The sequence below is a fragment of the Chelonoidis abingdonii genome, chromosome 20, assembly GCF_003597395.2.
Source record: "Chelonoidis abingdonii isolate Lonesome George chromosome 20, CheloAbing_2.0, whole genome shotgun sequence".
Lineage (NCBI taxonomy): Eukaryota > Metazoa > Chordata > Testudines > Testudinidae > Chelonoidis > Chelonoidis abingdonii.
Window position 1 is genome coordinate 5,574,405 of NC_133788.1, and position 17,408 is coordinate 5,591,812.

At 54.2% G+C, this 17,408-nt stretch overlaps 1 protein-coding gene across 6 annotated transcripts in view; it reads left to right on the forward strand.

The window, feature by feature from the left end:
* The window catches only part of DTX2 (deltex E3 ubiquitin ligase 2), a 61,618-nt gene extending 50,441 nt beyond the window's left edge, over window positions 1–11,177 (forward strand). For 3 of the 6 annotated variants that reach the window (XM_032778031.2, XM_032778028.2, XM_032778027.2), the window contains 6 exons: window positions 4,548–4,592; window positions 6,630–6,700; window positions 8,777–8,935; window positions 9,090–9,251; window positions 9,434–9,523; window positions 10,428–11,177. In XM_032778031.2, the coding sequence (XP_032633922.1) occupies window positions 4,548–4,592; window positions 6,630–6,700; window positions 8,777–8,935; window positions 9,090–9,251; window positions 9,434–9,523; window positions 10,428–10,652 (752 nt within the window). In that variant the 3' untranslated portion in view covers window positions 10,653–11,177. Of the gene's footprint in view, window positions 1–4,505; window positions 4,593–6,629; window positions 6,701–8,776; window positions 8,936–9,089; window positions 9,252–9,433; window positions 9,524–10,427 lie in introns of all 6 variants that reach the window. The other 3 variants (XM_032778029.2, XM_032778032.2, XM_032778030.2) reach the window with 2 other exon arrangements.
* Window positions 11,178–17,408: the final 6,231 nt, after the last annotated feature.

Here is a 17,408-nt window from a genome sequence, read left to right on the forward strand (position 1 = left end):
CAGCCATAGATCTCAAAGCACTTCACATGCCAGCGAGCCGATTGTCTGCCTCCAGGCTGGCCCAGAAGCTGCAGAGCAGGCTTGTTTCCCTGCAAGGAAAGCTGGAGCTGCTGTCTTCGCAGTGACCACAACCACCTAAGAGATTTCCAGCCCTGCGTGGCTTGCTTGGCTGGTCCCACCTGCCAGCCATGCATAGAACCCAATCCCCTCCCCTCCTCCTCCAGCCCCCTGCATTCCACAACTGTTAGGCTAACGTGGCAGTTGCCTTCTAGGAACATGTCCCCCTCTCCCCGGGGATCTTCTGGCAGGGTAAGTGCTGGGCAGGGGGAGCTGGGACCCCCTCTCTCCACCCTGGGACCATGGCAGAGGGAACTGACAGCACATGCCATAGCGAGCACTGCTCTGCTCCGGATCTCTCCCTTCTGGCGCCAAAGGGAGTCAGCCTGTTCTGGGTGCCAGCGCTGCCCCTGTGAATGGAGCACTTGCTTGGAAACACTCCTGGACCCACGCAAGGTAACTCAACCTTCCCGCTCCTGCTGGCTGGTACCAAGCAGCTGGAACCAACCTTGCCCCCCTCAACCCCAGCATCTCCCCATGGCAGAAGCTGAGATTTTCCTGGTGCCTGAGGGCCCGCGGGCCTTCCTTTGGCTCTGAGAGGCTAGACTCCATCATGTCCCTGGGGCTAGGCCAGTCCAGATGTGCAGGAGGATGGTTTTGACAGCATGGCTGGGCAGAGTGTCTTCCCCGTCCCCATCCCATCAATCCTGCTGGGAGCTTGCCTTAGCCCTGGTGAGATGTCCACTGGTTGGGGGAAGAACCCAAGTCTACAACCATCAAATAAGCTCCTGGTAAGATTTTCACAATGCTCCTGGTGGCAGGAGCCCAGTACCCCCGACCACTATCCTCTGGATGAGCACAAGGCTGCGAACATTCAGAGGGCAACAGAATCGCAGCAAAGGTTCCCGTGAATGGTGCAGTCTTGCTCTCACATTTTGTGGGAACTAGAAAGTAAAGGAGAGTCTCAACTTCCATAGAGGCAACTATGCCCTCTCTAGGACGGAAGGAGCACAAGCAGCTGGATCTAATCTCAGTGGGCTGGAAAGAGATCTGAAGATACACATGCTGCTTTACCAGTCCTTTGGGTCTGGGGTAGATGCTCTCACTGACCCCTTCCAAACCCCCAGGGCTCACGCTTGCTGTGTATGCCACCCCACCTACGGTTAAAGAGCCAAGGCACGGCCCTTCCCTAAAGAACCGAGCTGTAGTGGAGAAGACTGAGAAACGTCGGGGCCTCGTCCTCTGTCTGATCTCTCTTTTCATGCTCTGTCCCTGGACACGGCCAGAAGGATAAACCTCCCAGTCCACCAGCACTTGGGGTCAGGGCCGTCCTGCACAAGAATATCCGGACCCCGAACAGTAATCCTTCATACCGAGAGAGCCTTTCAGCCCGGAGAGCCCAAAGGTCCGTGGGAGGGGGGAAGGATTAGGGACTCGGAGAATGAGCTAGGAACTTGCCTAGGGTCACACAGATGGGGCTGTGGTGGAGCTGGGAATAGACCCCAGGTCTCCTGAGCCCAGATTGGCTCCCTAAGGATTACTTTTGTTTCCTTCATTCGAAGGATGTGTATTCGCCCCTCTCCACCTAGCCCAGTGATTGGCAGCTGGTCACTCATATCCCCCATCTTTGGGTTGGTGTCTTTAGGAGCTTCATGAAGATCCCGATTGACCAACTCCATGAGGAATGAACAAACATCTTTCCTCCACCACACAACCCACCCTGAGCCAGTCCCGCCCCTGGCTCCCCTCAGCAAGGCTGAATACAGGAGTGGTGTTATCAGTTGAGACAAGGACAATGTTTAAATTCACACACACTCTCACCTCTCTGAGTATCCCTGGTCTGCTCCCCCAAACACACTGCTCCCTATAATCTCCCATGGCTCCTCCCCAATCAGGGATGGCATCTCCCACAGGTGAATCTTCTTCCTCTTAATAGCTCCCTCAAAGGGCAGTGCAAACAGCTTCCTCTCTAAAATTGGGTCTAGCTGTGATCTACGGGGTGGGGCAGAGCCTTCTTTCAAAAGGGCTCCTTAATGCAGGCAGGCTTCTGGTGAGGAACCCCTGAGCTATTTGTATTAAAATCATCCGAAGTGTCTGTTTCACAGGCTCCTGATGCCATCTCAGGTACGGACCTGCCTACAGTGGGGATCTTGGTATCAGTTTGTGCTGCGGTGGGTGTCTGGTTTCTCTAGGCCCAGTTGATAAGTGCTAGATCCTAGAGCTGCTTTTGTCAGTTAGGACCTTTGAGGGTTCTGTGGGGTATCTCAGCCTTGTAGGAGCGTGAGCTTTAGCCTGGCCACCTAGGCTTCCCTATGTGGTCATTGTGTCCCGGCTTGTTGAGACAGGCAGTTGTACCCGCAGCTGAAGGGGGGAATCTCTGGGATTCCCCAGTTCTTGTGGCTGTGCCAAGCCACTGCTTCCTGTCTGTGGGACTGTCTGTGCTCCCCTGGAGAGGGGCGCTAAGTTTGTCAAGGTCTGGATGAGCCCAGAAACTGCCCAGCTAGCTTGCATCTGTACTGGCTGAGCAGAGACGCTAAGCATCTTTGCCAGACCCTTTTAAGCCATTATCTGAGTGAGGTCCTTGGGAACAGCATCCTCCTACCTCCTACTGCTCAGAGAGTAATAAGCAAACTGAGACAGGGCCCCTGCCATCTGCTCAGTCCCGGGCTGGCCCTGGCCATCATGGGTTTCTGGCCCTGAGGCTACTTGTCAGGTCAGTTGGGAAGATCTCCCCCACTTCTTCCCCCGCCCTGGGCATTCCAGGGCAGAGAATCTGATGGCTGGCAGCATGAGGATGGGATTTCTTGGCACAGCCCCGAGCCCTTGGTCCCCAATCCCTTCTCACAACGTCCAGTGGGGTTTCCTTAAGACCAGGCTTTTCGCGGACTAGCACTGTGGGGGTGTAAACAGTAGCTATTTGTACTAGTGGGGCTCCTGGGCCTGGCTGGACCTTAGTTTCTTGTGCTTATTTGAAGCTATGGGCTTGCTGCAGTTATCCCTGGGTGAGGTTCTCCACGCTGTGCTCTTCAGGAGGTCAGACTAGAGGGTCATCGTGGCCCCTTCTGGCCTTTAAAATCTAGGAATCTCTGTTCCAGGCCATCAGCTAGAAACTCTTTGTCACTAGCATAACTCTGCTGCAGGAGTGGAGGCGGGGGGGTGGTCTCTTGTCTTGATGGGGCGGGTTTCCCTGGAGCTACAGGCCTTGGGCTGGATCTTGGTCCCGTTGATATTAGTGGGAGTTTAGCCGTTGACTCCAGTGCAAGTCAGAATTAGCCCTCAGAAAGTAGCCTTTCAATAGCCTTTTCTTCATCCAGGAAGGCAGATGCAATGGAATCGTTACACGTTGATCTTTCTCACTGGACAAGGTAGTTTTTCATCTCCCCTCTCACTGTCCAAAAGGGTTGTTCATTCCTGCGTTCCTATTCATCGGTATGTAGCCTGGAACCTGGCCACGTCTTCTGGGCAAAAGCTGGCTGTCGAATGCCCCTGGAATTCTTTGTGCCCCAAAACCAGGTCTTCGAGAACTGAAGAGACCAATTTGTCCGACATCCAGAGCGAAGGGAGGGACCTGAGGCAGCAGAACCTTTGCCCATTTGATCAAGGAATGTCACCTTCGCATAAAAGTAGATGGTCCTCTCTGTCTCCCTCGTAAAACTACTTTCTACTCTGAAAAGTGACTCTGCATGAATGGTGCCCATCAGACCCAATCCCTGTGTAACCACAACTGCTCTCTTCAGTGACCAAAATAAGTTGTAACTCCTGTGTTTTCCTCTTAGCATTTCCGAGCTGTCAGAGAGAGTGCTGGAACCTAGGCTGTTCATCGGTGGTGGGGTTGTTTATTGAGTTGCCTTTAGAGATACTGCTCTTGGCCACACCTGAGCCCAGGAGCCTGCATCCTGCTCCACAGCGGTGCGGTTAACAGGGTGACAGAATTGGAAGACAGGGTCACCCAGGTGGAATTGCCTTAATGAGCCTTCACTGTTGGGGCCTACAAGAGGCGCACACAGCGTGTTTGCGGCACTTAGGGAAATGCCTTTTGGAGGGGTAAGCTGAGGAAACCTGACCAGGGGACACTGAGAGCCAGTTCTGCCCTTCCAGGGACACTGAGAACGTGGTGTCCTCTTGGGTGGAGGGGCCTGGAGCGTCAGCCACTGAAACTCCTCTGCTTTGTGGTAGGCCTGAGTTTCTCATTGCAAGCTGCCTTTGCTGGGTCCTGTGGGCCCCTCTACCTTTGCTGGCTGGGATGGAGGAAGAGGAGAAGGGGCAAGGAAAAATTACTGACTGGTAATAGCATTTGTCGTGGCACTCCTCTTCCCCCACCCTGCACCCCTCCGGCCCCTCTCTCGTCTGTAGGTCTGTTTGACTTTTCAGGAGGGCTGAGTGGGGAGGGAGTGGCCGAGCACTCGAGACCAGCTGAGTGACTAGTCTTCTCTTTTGCCCTCTGCTAGGTGGAGTCATAACGTTGATTGTGCAAATGTTTCCCTTTACAGGCTGGTGGAAGAGCCTGATCGCGTCTGTGATGGACACAGTTACTGGTAAGGAGCTTTGTTGCCCTGCTGTCGGGTCACGTGGCACCTGGTGACAGCGCAAGGGGCACCAGCCCACTTTGCCCTGGCTTGTCTGACCCATCACAGGTTCTTGGCTCCCAGCTCCGTGGTGGGGGCTTCCTGAGCGCCTCTGTCCCACAAGGAGCCAATCCCAGTCTAACCCATTTGGGAGGCAAGTGAGCTGCTTAATGGAGCCCCCTTGTGCTTTATGACCCCCTGAGTGCTGAATCACAGGGTCAGGGTGTCAGCTAGAGCAGGGGGACCCCTGAGCTGGCCAGCTCTCATTGCATTTCAGTGGGCACTGGGCATGGATGCCCCGAGGCCCCTCTGCCAAACCCAGCCCCAGCAGTCTGCTGCCATTCAGCAGGCAGCTCACAGGGTGGTCTGCAAAATCCCACCTGAGCTTTGTGTGCGTGTTTGGGGGGGGTGGGGGGCATTGCCATTGGGGGAGGGAGTGATTCATCCCATCTCCTTGGGTTCAAAGGGAGGAGGAGTTCATTCTCTTCCTACACATGGGCTGGGTCAGGGCCATGATGGGATTCTTCCTCCTTCTCCCCATGTTTCAGGGCAGGAGTGGGGGAGCCTCCAGGGGGCTTTTCACCTGTGGGAAGGAGTGTGGTGAAATGCCACCCTAACCATACTGGTCAGGAGCAGCTGGCCCCACGGCCCATGCCAGGACTGGCAGGAAGTTGGTCTTTGATGGCTGTTTGATGTCCTACCTGAGAGGGGCTAGAAGTCTCCATTCAGAGCCTCATAGACCAGTGTCCACCATTGTGGCACTGCGGGTTCTCTGCCACGTAGGTGAGCTCAGTGAAAAGCACTGTACCTCTCCAGCCCCGGGGTGGTCCTAGACCAGAGTCTGGGTAGGGTGGTGGGTGGGGAGGAAAGGATACCCTGAGGTAGCAGCAGAGAGAAAATCCATTCCTGTGCTGAAGGGCAAGCCCTGGGACCACTGTGGGGCGTACGTGCTTGCACTGGCTCTCAGCTAGGGGAGAACTCAGGTGAATATAAGGATTTCAGGCCCTGCTCCTCAGAGGTACCTAGGCACAACTTACATAAAATCAGTGGGATGCCTCAACACTTTTGTGGATCCGGGCCTCTGCCCAGTTAGTAATTCTGGAGACTTGCTTTCACTGTATTAAGAAACCCGCTTATTTTAGAAACCCCAATGACTTCTGTTCCATGGGAGGTGCCGGCCAAGATCAGCCGTGAGACGTTCACAAGAAAGGCCCTTTTCTTTCTGAGGAAGTGTTTGCTTTCCTGCTAGGAACGCAGCATCCAGCAGTGACACTTACTGCACTCTCGTGCTGCTTCATAGCATAAGGAGAACACCTTGACAAGTGCTGGATCCGATCTTGGTTGTGTCTTCACTTAAGATTTTTTGCCTGGCTCTCTTTGGGATGAGAGCACTAGTGCATCTAGATAATGGTTTTCAGACCGTATGTGTCCCCGTAATGTAGGATCCATGGCACTCTTCCATCGTTGCAGTGTGTTTGGTCCTTGAGCCTGGTTCTGAGACACAGGGCAGCAAAATACTGATCTTTGAAAGGTGGCAGTGTCTAGTATGAGGGGCGGGCATGGGACAGCAAAGTGTCGGGAGACTAGAGAGGATCCTGAGGTCTGTTTCAGATTGACTGAGCATCTACAGCTCCCATTGACTTCAGATGGAGCAGCGGCTGTTCACCCCATGCAGTGGTAGCTTTTACAGCCTGATTCTTTCTCTCTTTGCCATTTACTGGGAGACATTTTCTGGCCTGTGTTTTGCAGGACATGTGAGCACCGGTCCCTTTTTTGGCCTTAAAATCGACACATTTCCTGCACCCGTAGCACCTGAGCACTATAGCAGAGTAGCGCTGCCCAGTCACAATGGCCCCTGCTGGACTAACTTGCTTCAACTCTAACCCTTAACCGTTTTCCTCGGCAGGCTGGCCTGCCCTGCTTTGCTCTCCTCCCTCCTTAGCTGCCTCTCGCTCATGTTTATTTCCCGATGGGCTTTTTTTTCTCTTCTTCCCTCCCTTTCTTCAGTGAACCCAAGCGAGCACGAGCGGGTGGTGAGGAAATACTTGGAAGAGCTGAGAGGAGCCCCCGCTGATGAGGTGAGTGCGAGGACTCAGAGGAGTTTCTGACCACCCCCCCAGAGAGGGAAGAACGGAAGAAAGGAAAGCAGTTGTGGGCTGGATAAGAGGCTGCCTTACTGCATATCGGGAAAGGCTCGTGTGAAACCTACTCAGTTCTTTAACCTGTTCGCCAGGTCCTCAGCTGGTCACTTCACGGACGCTATGCTCACACGCACCAGCTGAGGATCTGGCCCACAGATGACTTCCCAATGGACCCCCGTTAATGGTCTTGTCAGCACTAGGTGAAAAGGCCTGTTGGTTGGAATATCTTGTATCTGCAAGGCCTGTACGCTGCCTTGAGCTCTCAGACCATACCTAACAATGCATGTGAGTGACACTCCAGGGTCCCTGTTCCTACTCTGGGACACCACTGCTCTCTGCCTTTCTGGTGGGTGTGTGAGCTTCTCCAGACTTCAACACAGCCAGAGTTTGAAGCAACCTAAACTTCCCTGTCTGTTGGGAAGCACCCAAACGAACGGGAGGCAGTGATGGATGCTGACTTGGGACCTTAGACTGGTAAAAGTGCCCCCAAAGGCTGGGACATTTATTTAGAGGGTCCCGTGTGCAGACTCTAATGCTTGGAGGAGACAGCTGCAGTGGGACCTCCCAGCAGCATATTTGCAGCTTAAATGTGTGTTGCCTACAGAGATCTCACGGGGGGGAAAAACTGCCTTGCTCAGCAGCTAACAAAATACATTTCAGTGCCCCCGAGTCTGCTTTGGCTCCAGGAGCTCTGAGGAGGGGTACACACGGCTACTCGAGATAGGAAGTTATACAAGGCTGCCTCCTTATTTAGCCTAATCCTCAAGTGCGAAGAGGTTTGGCTTCTTCCAATCTGTAAGCGAGTACGCTGCTCTCAGACAGAGACCAGACTAGCGAACCCTGCTCCCAAATTGGGCTGGCCCAGCTTTCCAGGGCGCTCTCCTCCCGTAGCTACGAAAACCGTCTCGTCCCTCCACCTTTCACCAAAAACTCCAGGGTGTAAACTTCCGATGCTAGCCCCGCTTGGGCCATTCACTCGTTAGCTGCTGGCCTCTAAGCCAGAGGTTAGGATTTCAGGGTGTATGTATAGTAACTCCTCACTTAACATTGTCGTCCTGTTCCTGAAAATGCCACTTTAAGCAAAATGATGTTAAGTGAATCCAATTTCCCCATAAGAATTAATGTAAATGGGGGAGGTGGGGGGGTTAGGTCCCAGGGAATTTTTTTTTTTTTTGCCAGACAAAAGACATTATATACATTTTAAACAAGCAATTTAAAATCAGTATTAAACAGGCTGGCAGCCCCCCTACCAGCTCCCCTACAACCCCCCACCCCACCCCACCGAGCCTCCCACCTGCCAGCGGACCCTGCAGATCAGCGCCTTACCCCACCTCCTGCATGCAGCGATCAGCTGTCTTGTGGCATTTAGGAGGCTGGGGGAGGAGCGAGGAAGCAGCACGCAGCCTCCCCCCTCCCTCCCTCACCTGCCTTCTGAATGCCACAGACCAGCTGATTGCTGGCAGGAGGTGGGGAGGAGGAGGGGGAAGGCGCTGATCCGTGGGGTCCTCTGGTGGGTGGGAGGTGCTGGGGGGGGGGGGCGTAGGGAGCTGAGGGGGGTGCTGCCAGCCGTGGACAAAGCAGGCAGCCACATGACATCATAGTGGAGCATTGCCCAACTTTCAACGAGCATGTTCTGTAATGGAGCAGAGACGTACGATCGATACAACGTTAAGCGAGAGGACATTAAGTGGGGAGTTACTGTATAGGTCTTTAGGATCCTTCAGGATGGGAGGTGGTGTAGAAATACCTTTTTTTAATTAGATTATAGGGGCAGATCTCTAGAGATCACACCAATCGGCAAGTCAAATAAACTAGAAGAATCAATGTTTTCCCAACAGGTAAAAGCTCGGGGGTGGGGGGACAGGGACTTCCTCAGTCTTCGAAGGGGGTTTTTAATGCCACTGAAGACTAATTTTAAATAGTCTGTCTGGCAAGCTGATGCATCAACAGAGCTAATGTTGGATGCAGCCCGATGCTGACGGTAAATGGCGTCTCTCCTTGCTCTGTTTCAAGGACTGTATCATCTGTATGGAAAAGCTGGCATCGCCCTCTGGCTACAGCGATGCCTGTGAGTGCAAGACAATCAAGCCGGAAGCAGTGGGGCAACTGACCAAATGCCAGCACGCTTTCCACCTGCTCTGCGTGCTGGCCATGTACGCCAATGGGAACAAGGTACTCCACTGGCCCGGCCCACTCTTCCCTACGAGAGCTAGCACGGCAGGGTCCTGCCCCATGAGTAGGGCCCAGGACGGCAATACAGATACTAGTGCCAGTGTCCTCGCTAGTGTCGTGAAATCCTGCTGACAGTGACCCTTTTCACCCACAGGATGGCAGCCTGCAGTGCCCCTCCTGTAAAACCATCTATGGCGAAAAGACAGGCACCCAGCCCAAAGGGAAGATGGAGGTTTCAACTTTCACTCAATCCCTTCCCGGCCACCAGGACTGCGGGACGATACAGATTGTGTACTCCATTAGCAGGGGAATTCAGGTATGCAGGCAGCCGTAAGCCCCTCGGGGCAGCGACTGTCTCCGGTTCTGTCTGAACAGCACCCAGGCCCTGCTCCATGACTGAGACACCCAGGTTTTGTCGTCATGTGCCTAGCACACAGACCGTGAACTAAAGGAGCCGGCATTGGTACGGGATTGATTGATTGCCTCTATCTGTTGCAGGGCCCGGAGCACCCCAATCCAGGGATGCCATACACAGCCAGAGGCTTTCCCCGGTACTGTTACCTTCCCGATAATGAGAAGGGCAGAAAGGTAATGAAAGTTCTGATCCAAGTGATGACTTCACCAGTAACTGGCACTTGACCTAAGTCTGGTCTTTTTCCAGTGGGGCTGAATGGACTTACTTGAAGTCTTACAAGAGCCACGCACTCACTCCCCGTCTGTGCAGTAACTGAATTCACATGGTGGCTCTTAAGTTTGCAAACCACAAGTGACTTGCAATCTTAGTCCGTGGATGGTGCGTCCTCTGCCTGGAGCACGAGCACATACTTCCTGCCTCCTACAATCAGGCAGGGTTTTCTGCAAGGAGCTGAGTGCCTTGGACTTCCACTGAGTTAAGTGAGTGGTGGCACTCGGTACCTGGCAGGGTGGGTCCCTTTAGTAACTGCAAGGACAGTTGGGTAAATGGAGCAGTTTGATAAGGGAGGCTGTGGAATCTCCACATCTCCTTGGTTTAATGCTATGTTTTTGGAGGAGGGGAAAGGCACTGGAAGCCATTGGTGCTAGCTCATACCCATACCAGGGATGGACTAGGAGGATATTGCATAGATCCAGAGGGAGCAGGGCTTGCATCTCCTCCTGCCTCTCTGGGAGGGAAGGAAGTCGGCCTGCTGGTGCTGTGGGTCATTAATACTGATACCACCTTTGCAGAGTGCTTTGAAATCCTCAGGCGAAAGGGGTTAAGTGTCATTTCCCCCACACTGTATAGCCAGGAAACTCAGGACCAGAGAGGGGAAGTGATCTGTGCCGGCTCGGTCAGGAATAGAGCTCCTGACTTGCAGCCTGTTGCCCCAACCACTAGGCCATGCTGCCTTCACCACTTGGGCAGCGTTCCCACCATGTGGCCATTGAGCCTGGGAAAGGAGGGAATTGCAGGGAGCGGAAATCAGCCCTGGACTTGGGTGGATAATCGAGCTTTCCCCTTTGCCATCTCTAGGTCCTGGATCTATTGAGGGTGGCCTGGAAGAGGCGCCTGATTTTCACTGTGGGCACTTCCAGCACGACCGGCGAGAGCAACACGGTGGTGTGGAACGAGATCCACCACAAGACGGAGATGGACACCAATCTCAGCGGCCACGGTTACCCCGACCCCAACTACCTGGACAATGTGCTGGCGGAGCTGGCAGCTCAGGGCGTCACCGAGGCCTGCTTGAGACAGTAACTCACCTCTGTCCCGGCTCCGCGTCGCGTCTGTGCAATGCACAGCGCATGCCTACTCCAGCCTATGGCGGGCGGCTAGTGCACTTATTCCTGTTGCCTTAAGTTTGTTTCTTATCACTTGTGTTCTGAGCAATAACACGGTATTTGGGGGTCACGTGCTCTGTACAGGCTGTTTTCTGGAGAGCAGGTTATTTTTGTATAAGCAAAGGGTCCTGACGTTGGGGTCTCGGGCGTGACACCGGAGCACTCCTGCTGAAGCCAGGGCATGCTTGGAATATCTTCCCTAGGTGGCTGATCAACTCGCTTCTGTGTACTTTCGAAGCACTTGGGAAGTCCTAGTCCTGCTCTCTCGCTGCGTTGAGGGACCTCTTGCTGGCTCTGGATCAGCAACAAGAGGCCAGTAATGTCCATACTTATCTGGCTAATGCACCGGAGCACTGCTCAGTGCATCCTTTCTCCCCCTTTTCCCCAGGTAGCTGATTTAATAGATGTGCTGTGCTCCTAATAAACGCTGCATTGCTATGGAGAGTTGTCATTAGCCTTGAAGGAATCTCGTGTGTCTGATACTTTAGTCTCTCTTTGTTCTGATACGTGGTCCTTCACTGGAGTTTGGCTAACGCTGAAGAGAGCCAGACCTACTGTTCCTCTGCTAAATATGGTGGTGGCCACCTGTCCTGTCTCAGCAGAGCTTTCTCCATCTGGTGTGACCCAGTGTGGCAGGGATACAGCAGAAGCAATCCTGCCAGGGGGAAGGATGTTTCCTGGAGTCCGTGGATGGGCTCTGTGTCCCTAGTCATTGAGGTGCTGTTGTTGAATTAGGAGTAGCGAGATGGTCTGCTGCACAATGCAAGCTGTGCCTTTCCTGGCAGAGGCTTTGCAAATAGCGCCGCAGGTCGCGAGGAAAGGGCGGGGCATGTCACTCCCCAGCAGGAGAGCCTGGGGGCTGTGGTCAATTCCCCACCCTCCTCGGATGCCGTCCTACAGCATTACAGAGCTGTCCAACAGGAGCTGAGACCCAGCAGCAGCAGTCCCCAGGTGAGACAGGTTAGCACATGATAGCCAGAAAACCCCTCCCCAACTGCAGCTTCTGGCTGAACAAGACCAGGGGCCCTGCCCCTGCATAAAGAACTGAGCAGGCTCTAAACTTGGGTAGGAAGGGAGGTATGAAGCTAAGCACAGCTTGAGCCCTCAGGGAGTGATGCGGTGCCCTGAACACTGGCTTGAAGTGGCCTGGCACTCCGGACTAGGTGAAACACTCAACAGTGATCAAAAGACGGATGTGCTGGCGCCTAGGGGGATTACTGAGGCATGGTCTGCTGTTAGCCCTCCCTGAGTCCTCCCTTCAACTCCAGCAAGGGGGCTGGGCAGGCATTAAAGTGTTTATTGAGGAGGTGTAAGTGTCTTCCCTTCCAGGCAGGATTTAGTTAGAATCATAGACTATCAGGGTTGGAAGGGACCTCAGGAGGTATCTAGTCCAACCCCCTGCTCAAAGCAGGACCAACCCCAACTAAATCATCCCAGCCAGGACTTTGTCAAGTTAGTGAGGCTAAGCTCTGGTCTACACAAGAGAGATCAATGCAAGGCAGCTCACATCAACCTAACTGCGTCTACACTAAAATGTCACTTGCCCTCTTAACTCCACTTTCCCAAGAGGCGGGGAGACAAGGTCGATGGCAGTGGCCGGGTGGACACGGCCTTGCTTACGTTGACCGGTGCTAGCTTTCGTGTCTGGGCGGGAGCCTGTGCACAGCTCCACACCCAAAAGTTGCACCAATCTAACTACATTGGTTTCGAAACCAATGTAACTAAACCCAGGCGACTGCGTAGTGTGGATGGCCCAGATACTCAAGAGATATTTAGGTGCCTCGCTCCCGTTGCAATTAATGGGGCCAGGTGTCTAACTACCTCTGGGCCACTGGTCTTAGCTCGGTTTGAATTTCAGCGGAGACCAGTTTGGAGGAATGTGGCGAAAGAACGCCAGGGAGAGGGAAGCAGCAAACCAGGGAATGGCAAACCAGTGCCAGGCACCAGGGAGGCCCATTTTGGTACAAACACTCTGGGGGAGTTCCAGAAGGTCAGTGCGAGGGAACAAGGAACTAACCAAGCAGCAAGTTCACCAAGTGCTGCATGTGTTGTTCCAACCTCTTGTCCCCATAGCGGCATCAGGATGCAGCCAAGCGAGGGCTGGCGTTCATCCTCTGAGCGCAGCAGGCTCTCGGCAATTGTTTGAACAAACGATGTGGGGGTGGAGGAGGCAGGGGATGATAAGCTCTTTGCTCTGTGTTTGTACAGGGCCTAGCACCGTCCACGACTGGGCCTCCTTGCTGCTACCGCAATGCGACTAACGTCTCCTCCCAGATGATGGCTCCTGGATTCCGTGAGAGTTGGGGATAGGCCCAGGACAGCTTAGCTCAGAGGTGACCCAGCTCTTAACCTGTTTCCTCCTGGCTTGGCGAGTACCCCTCGCCTGCAGCCGTGCCTGTGCTTACCCTGAAGCGTGTGAGTGATCCCAGACAGGAGAGTGGGCAAGATGAACCACAAGTCTGAGCCAGTTACGGGACAACGCCTGAGCTCAGCTGAGCATGTGTGTAAGTGGTTGCAGGACTGGGGCTTCAGGCATTACTGACGCCGAGGGTCTTGCTCACATCCTGCCTCGTTACTGGGTTAACTGAGTGAGAGGCCCCATGTTAACCCTTAGAGCCCTGCGCAGTCCTTGCATCATCACAACTGGATTATGAGGGTGCTGCTAGGGGGGCGTTGTGGGGAAGGGAAGGGATTTGGGGGGGGAATAGGGAATGATAGCTGGAGCCAGCCCTGTCCCTCCTTCCCCCTACCAGGTTCCTCCTTGGCTCCCTGCCCTGCTTTGGGATCAGCATGGGACGGGCATAGCAGAGATGAAACCAATGTTATTCCCTGGCATACACTCCACCTCCATGCTGAGAAATTGCTGGCAGCAGAGACCGGGGGGCCGGGGGTGACTTGGCAGTGGGGCTCCTGAAGGTTGTCACAAGGGTTGAGGGGCAGCTGCTAGCGACCGAGTCAAGAGAGGAGAGCGACTGGAGTCCCTTCTGCTCCTGTCCCACCACAGAGCTTGGACAAATCTGCTGAGATGGGCTAAAGCCAGAGTAAAATCTTTCTCAAGGGGCAGAAGTCCTCAGCTGGAAGAGGGAAGAGGAACAGAACAGCACAGCAGGGGCCTGTCCGATCCCCTGAGGACAGTGACACTGTGGCATTTCTCACCCATAGATGTCAAAGCACTTTACAGAGGAGGGCACCAGCATCCTCCCTGCTTTACAACTGGGGAAACTGAGGCACAGACCAGGCCCAGCAACTTGGCCACAGTTGCAGAGCAGGTCCTTGGCCGCAGGGGAATAGCACCCAGCTCACTAAAGAACGGAAACCCAGGGAGAGCTCATCCAGCCGCAGCACCACTGGGCAAGGTGACAACCCCATAGACAATACTTTTGAGAGCAGCTGGTCAACAATTACCATGGGGACGGCATCTTGGGCTTCCAGCTGTGCTCTGGGATATTGTGCATGAATGAGATGGTATTTAGCGTGTGTGGAACAGCGTGGGGGCTCTCCCCAACCTGCTCAGCATGGGGCGGGCCTCCAGTGGACATTGTGCAGCCAGACGCTAGTGGAGGGAGCCCATGTGAAAGGCTCAGGTGCTGTTTAATCCCTGTTGAGCACTGATGCTACAGCAGCCTTTGCTCAGGACTGAACCAACACGAAGGGGGCTGCTCGGGAGGGAGTTTGGTGCTTCAGTTTCCCCTGTCTGTAAAGTGGGGATCCTGTCCTGCCTCCGAATGGGAGATGAGGACGGCCAGGCACTCGTGTAATGCCGCAGGACGGGTCTGAGCTGGGGAGCCCAACCCGGGGCAGATAAGCGATTAACTCCCCCAGCGTAGGTCTGAGCTGGTGGGGGGGCAAAGCAGAGGAACTCCAATGCTGCAGTACCTGTCTGAGCTGAAAGCAGACGCATGGCCAGAGGGAGAGGGGTGAGGACAGCAGAGGAGCTCTTGTAATGTGGCAGGACAGGCCTGACTGAAACCTCCCATTGTCTTTTGTCTGGCCGTAGCAGAGTCCCTCTTTCTCGCAGCCACCTGCTGCATTTCCTTTCGCCCTGGGCTTCCTCCTTTGCAAATAGCTCGCGTTGTCTTTGACCGGAACGTGGCGGGGTTCTGCAGATTGCCCCTGGGGCTCTCGCTGGGAGTCGGGGCCCGCTGCGCGAGAACCCAGAGGCCTTATGATGCTGCTTACAAGGGCGCGGAACCAGCAGAGGGGAGATTGTGTTTCTTTAATGCTGGAGGTGACTGGGTTTTATTCATTATTGGTGTAGCGGCAGAGCCTCAGGCCCCAGCCCCTTGGGCCACGTGCTGTAAATGCCCAGAACAGTGGACAGTCTCTGCTGTGAAGCGCTTCCCATCTAACAGACTGGCCAGGCCCCTGTTGGCCGCAGTGTTCTGAAGCTGGGGTATCAGAGCCTTGGGCAGTAAGGAACCAAGTCATAACCGCACAGGCAGTGTTCGCAAACACAGCACGGTCTCCTCCTACAGCCGTGTAGCCTTTCTGAGCACCGTGCTCCCAGAGCCCAGCCGAGGGCACAAGAGGCGGCTTGAATACAATAAGAACTGACCCCAAACCTTCCCTGCAAAGCCAAGGGAGACTGATGATAGCAGGGAATGAGCCAAGTCATTAGCACGCTGCATTAGCAGGCCGGGATGGGGGCCCTGGACTGGAGCAGCACCACTGGCAGATAAAGGGGGGTTGGACGCCTGTGCAGCTTGCAGCTGGACTAGGCTGGCGCTGTGAACCTTTTCGGGTGAGCCTGGTACTAGCTGGATGGGCCATGCGGTAAGGAATGCAGAGAATCCAGGTTCTCTCCAGTTATCCCTAGTGCCTAGGCCAGGGCGATGGTTGGTTTGTTATTAGCTGGGGACTGACCCTGTAAAGATGTCAGCCAAGCCGCTGAACGGTGCCCAGGGGCTCCATCAACCAGTGACTCGTGGTGGTGCACAAATGTCTCACGTGGCGAAGGCAGGTCACTGCCTAATGCCGGCCAGCTCACTGACAGAGCTCCCCCGGCCTTGCCTGGGAGCAGCCCTTGGCAGCAGGACACTGCGCTGCTGAGTCCCACCACGTCCACGGGACTCCACACCGGAGGGTTCTTCTGCCGCCCTGTAATGCTGAGTCGCAGAGGACGACGTGGTCGCCCTGTGCAGCCGTTTGGCGTGCCCTAGCTATGCCCCCAACCAGGCTGTGTGCAACCCATGGCTCTTTCTTGTTTCCTATGGGTAATGGGTCTTAGAGCCACTGGCAGAGCTGATTCTTCCCTACATCTCTTGCCATCACCTGCTGCTTAGCTCTCCCTGGCTGCCCCGGCCGGCTAATGCTTGGGGTGGGGGCATGTTGACTGTGGGCGGTTATGGCTGTGAATGTGAATGGGGAAGCCCAGCATGTACATAGAATCATGGAATACCAGGGTTGGAAAGGACCTCAGGAGGTATCTAGTCCAACCCCCTGCTCAAAGCAGGGCCAATTCCCAACTAAATCATCCCAGCCAGGGCTTTGTCAAGCCAGATCTTAAAAACCTCTAAGGAAGGAGATTCCACCACCTCCCTAGGGCACCCATTCCAGTGCTTCACCACCCTCAAGTGAAATAGTGTTTCCTAATATCCAACCTAAACCTCCCCCACTGCAACTTGAGACCATTGCTCCTTATTCTGTCATCCGCCACTACTGAGAACAGCCGAGCTCCATCCTCTTTGGAACCCCCCTTCAGGCTGCTGTCAAATGTTTCTAAGGTAACAGGAATCCAAGTTACCCCCTGATCCCAAATGGAGGCAAGGGGCCAGCTGATCACTTGGTGTAAATTGCCATATTGAAGCTGTTCTGATTTTCACCTTCCTCCTGCATAGAGTCCCACAGCCTGATCATGATAATAGCACCAAGCTCTCGGCTAGCGCTTTTCATCTGTAGAGCCCAAAGCACCTTCCCACGGTGGGGGGTAACATTAGCCGCACTTTTCAGAAGAAGTCAATGGGGGCAGAGCCCATTGCCAAGTGGGCCTTGCAGTCCTGTAACGAGGAACAGAAAAGAACGAGGTACAGTTTGTAAGCTGGAGGCAAATCTCATGGCAAGAAAGGTGAATTTAGAGGGAAAAAAATGGAAACCCGCCGGAGATCTTAAAGGTGCTTATTGGAATTAAGGACAAAGTGGTTTAGCTCGTTGAAATGACACTTCAATGGAAATAGAGACGTGTCAAGATATGTGGCTTTGCTGTCTGGAAACCTGGTGTCTATATTGAGTGCATTCATGTCTCATTGCATGGACAGTGTGCGTCTGTTCCGTGCATCTGACCAGGTTCTGCACACAAGGGGCAAGGCCTGGGTTCTAGCCACTGTAGTTACCGAATGAACAGTGCAAGGATGGGGCCTTCTAAAGAGTGGAGCAGATACTGGTTCATTTGGCCCCATCAATCTCTCTCTCTGACAAAAATGCTCCCCAAAAAACTCACCCCAAATATCTGGGATTAAATGAGTGGCCCCAATTTATACCTTTAGGGTGAAATCCTGGCCCCATTGACGACAGGAGCAAAAGTCCCAAAGATCTCTGTGGGGCAGGATTTCAGCCTGTCTGGATTCTCCTTAGGTAACATTTTGATGTCATTGGAAACCCCGCCCCAGCCCCGATTTACTCTCTGTCCACTAAAGATGCAGTCCGGCCCAGAGAGCTTCCTTTTCCTGGTGATTTG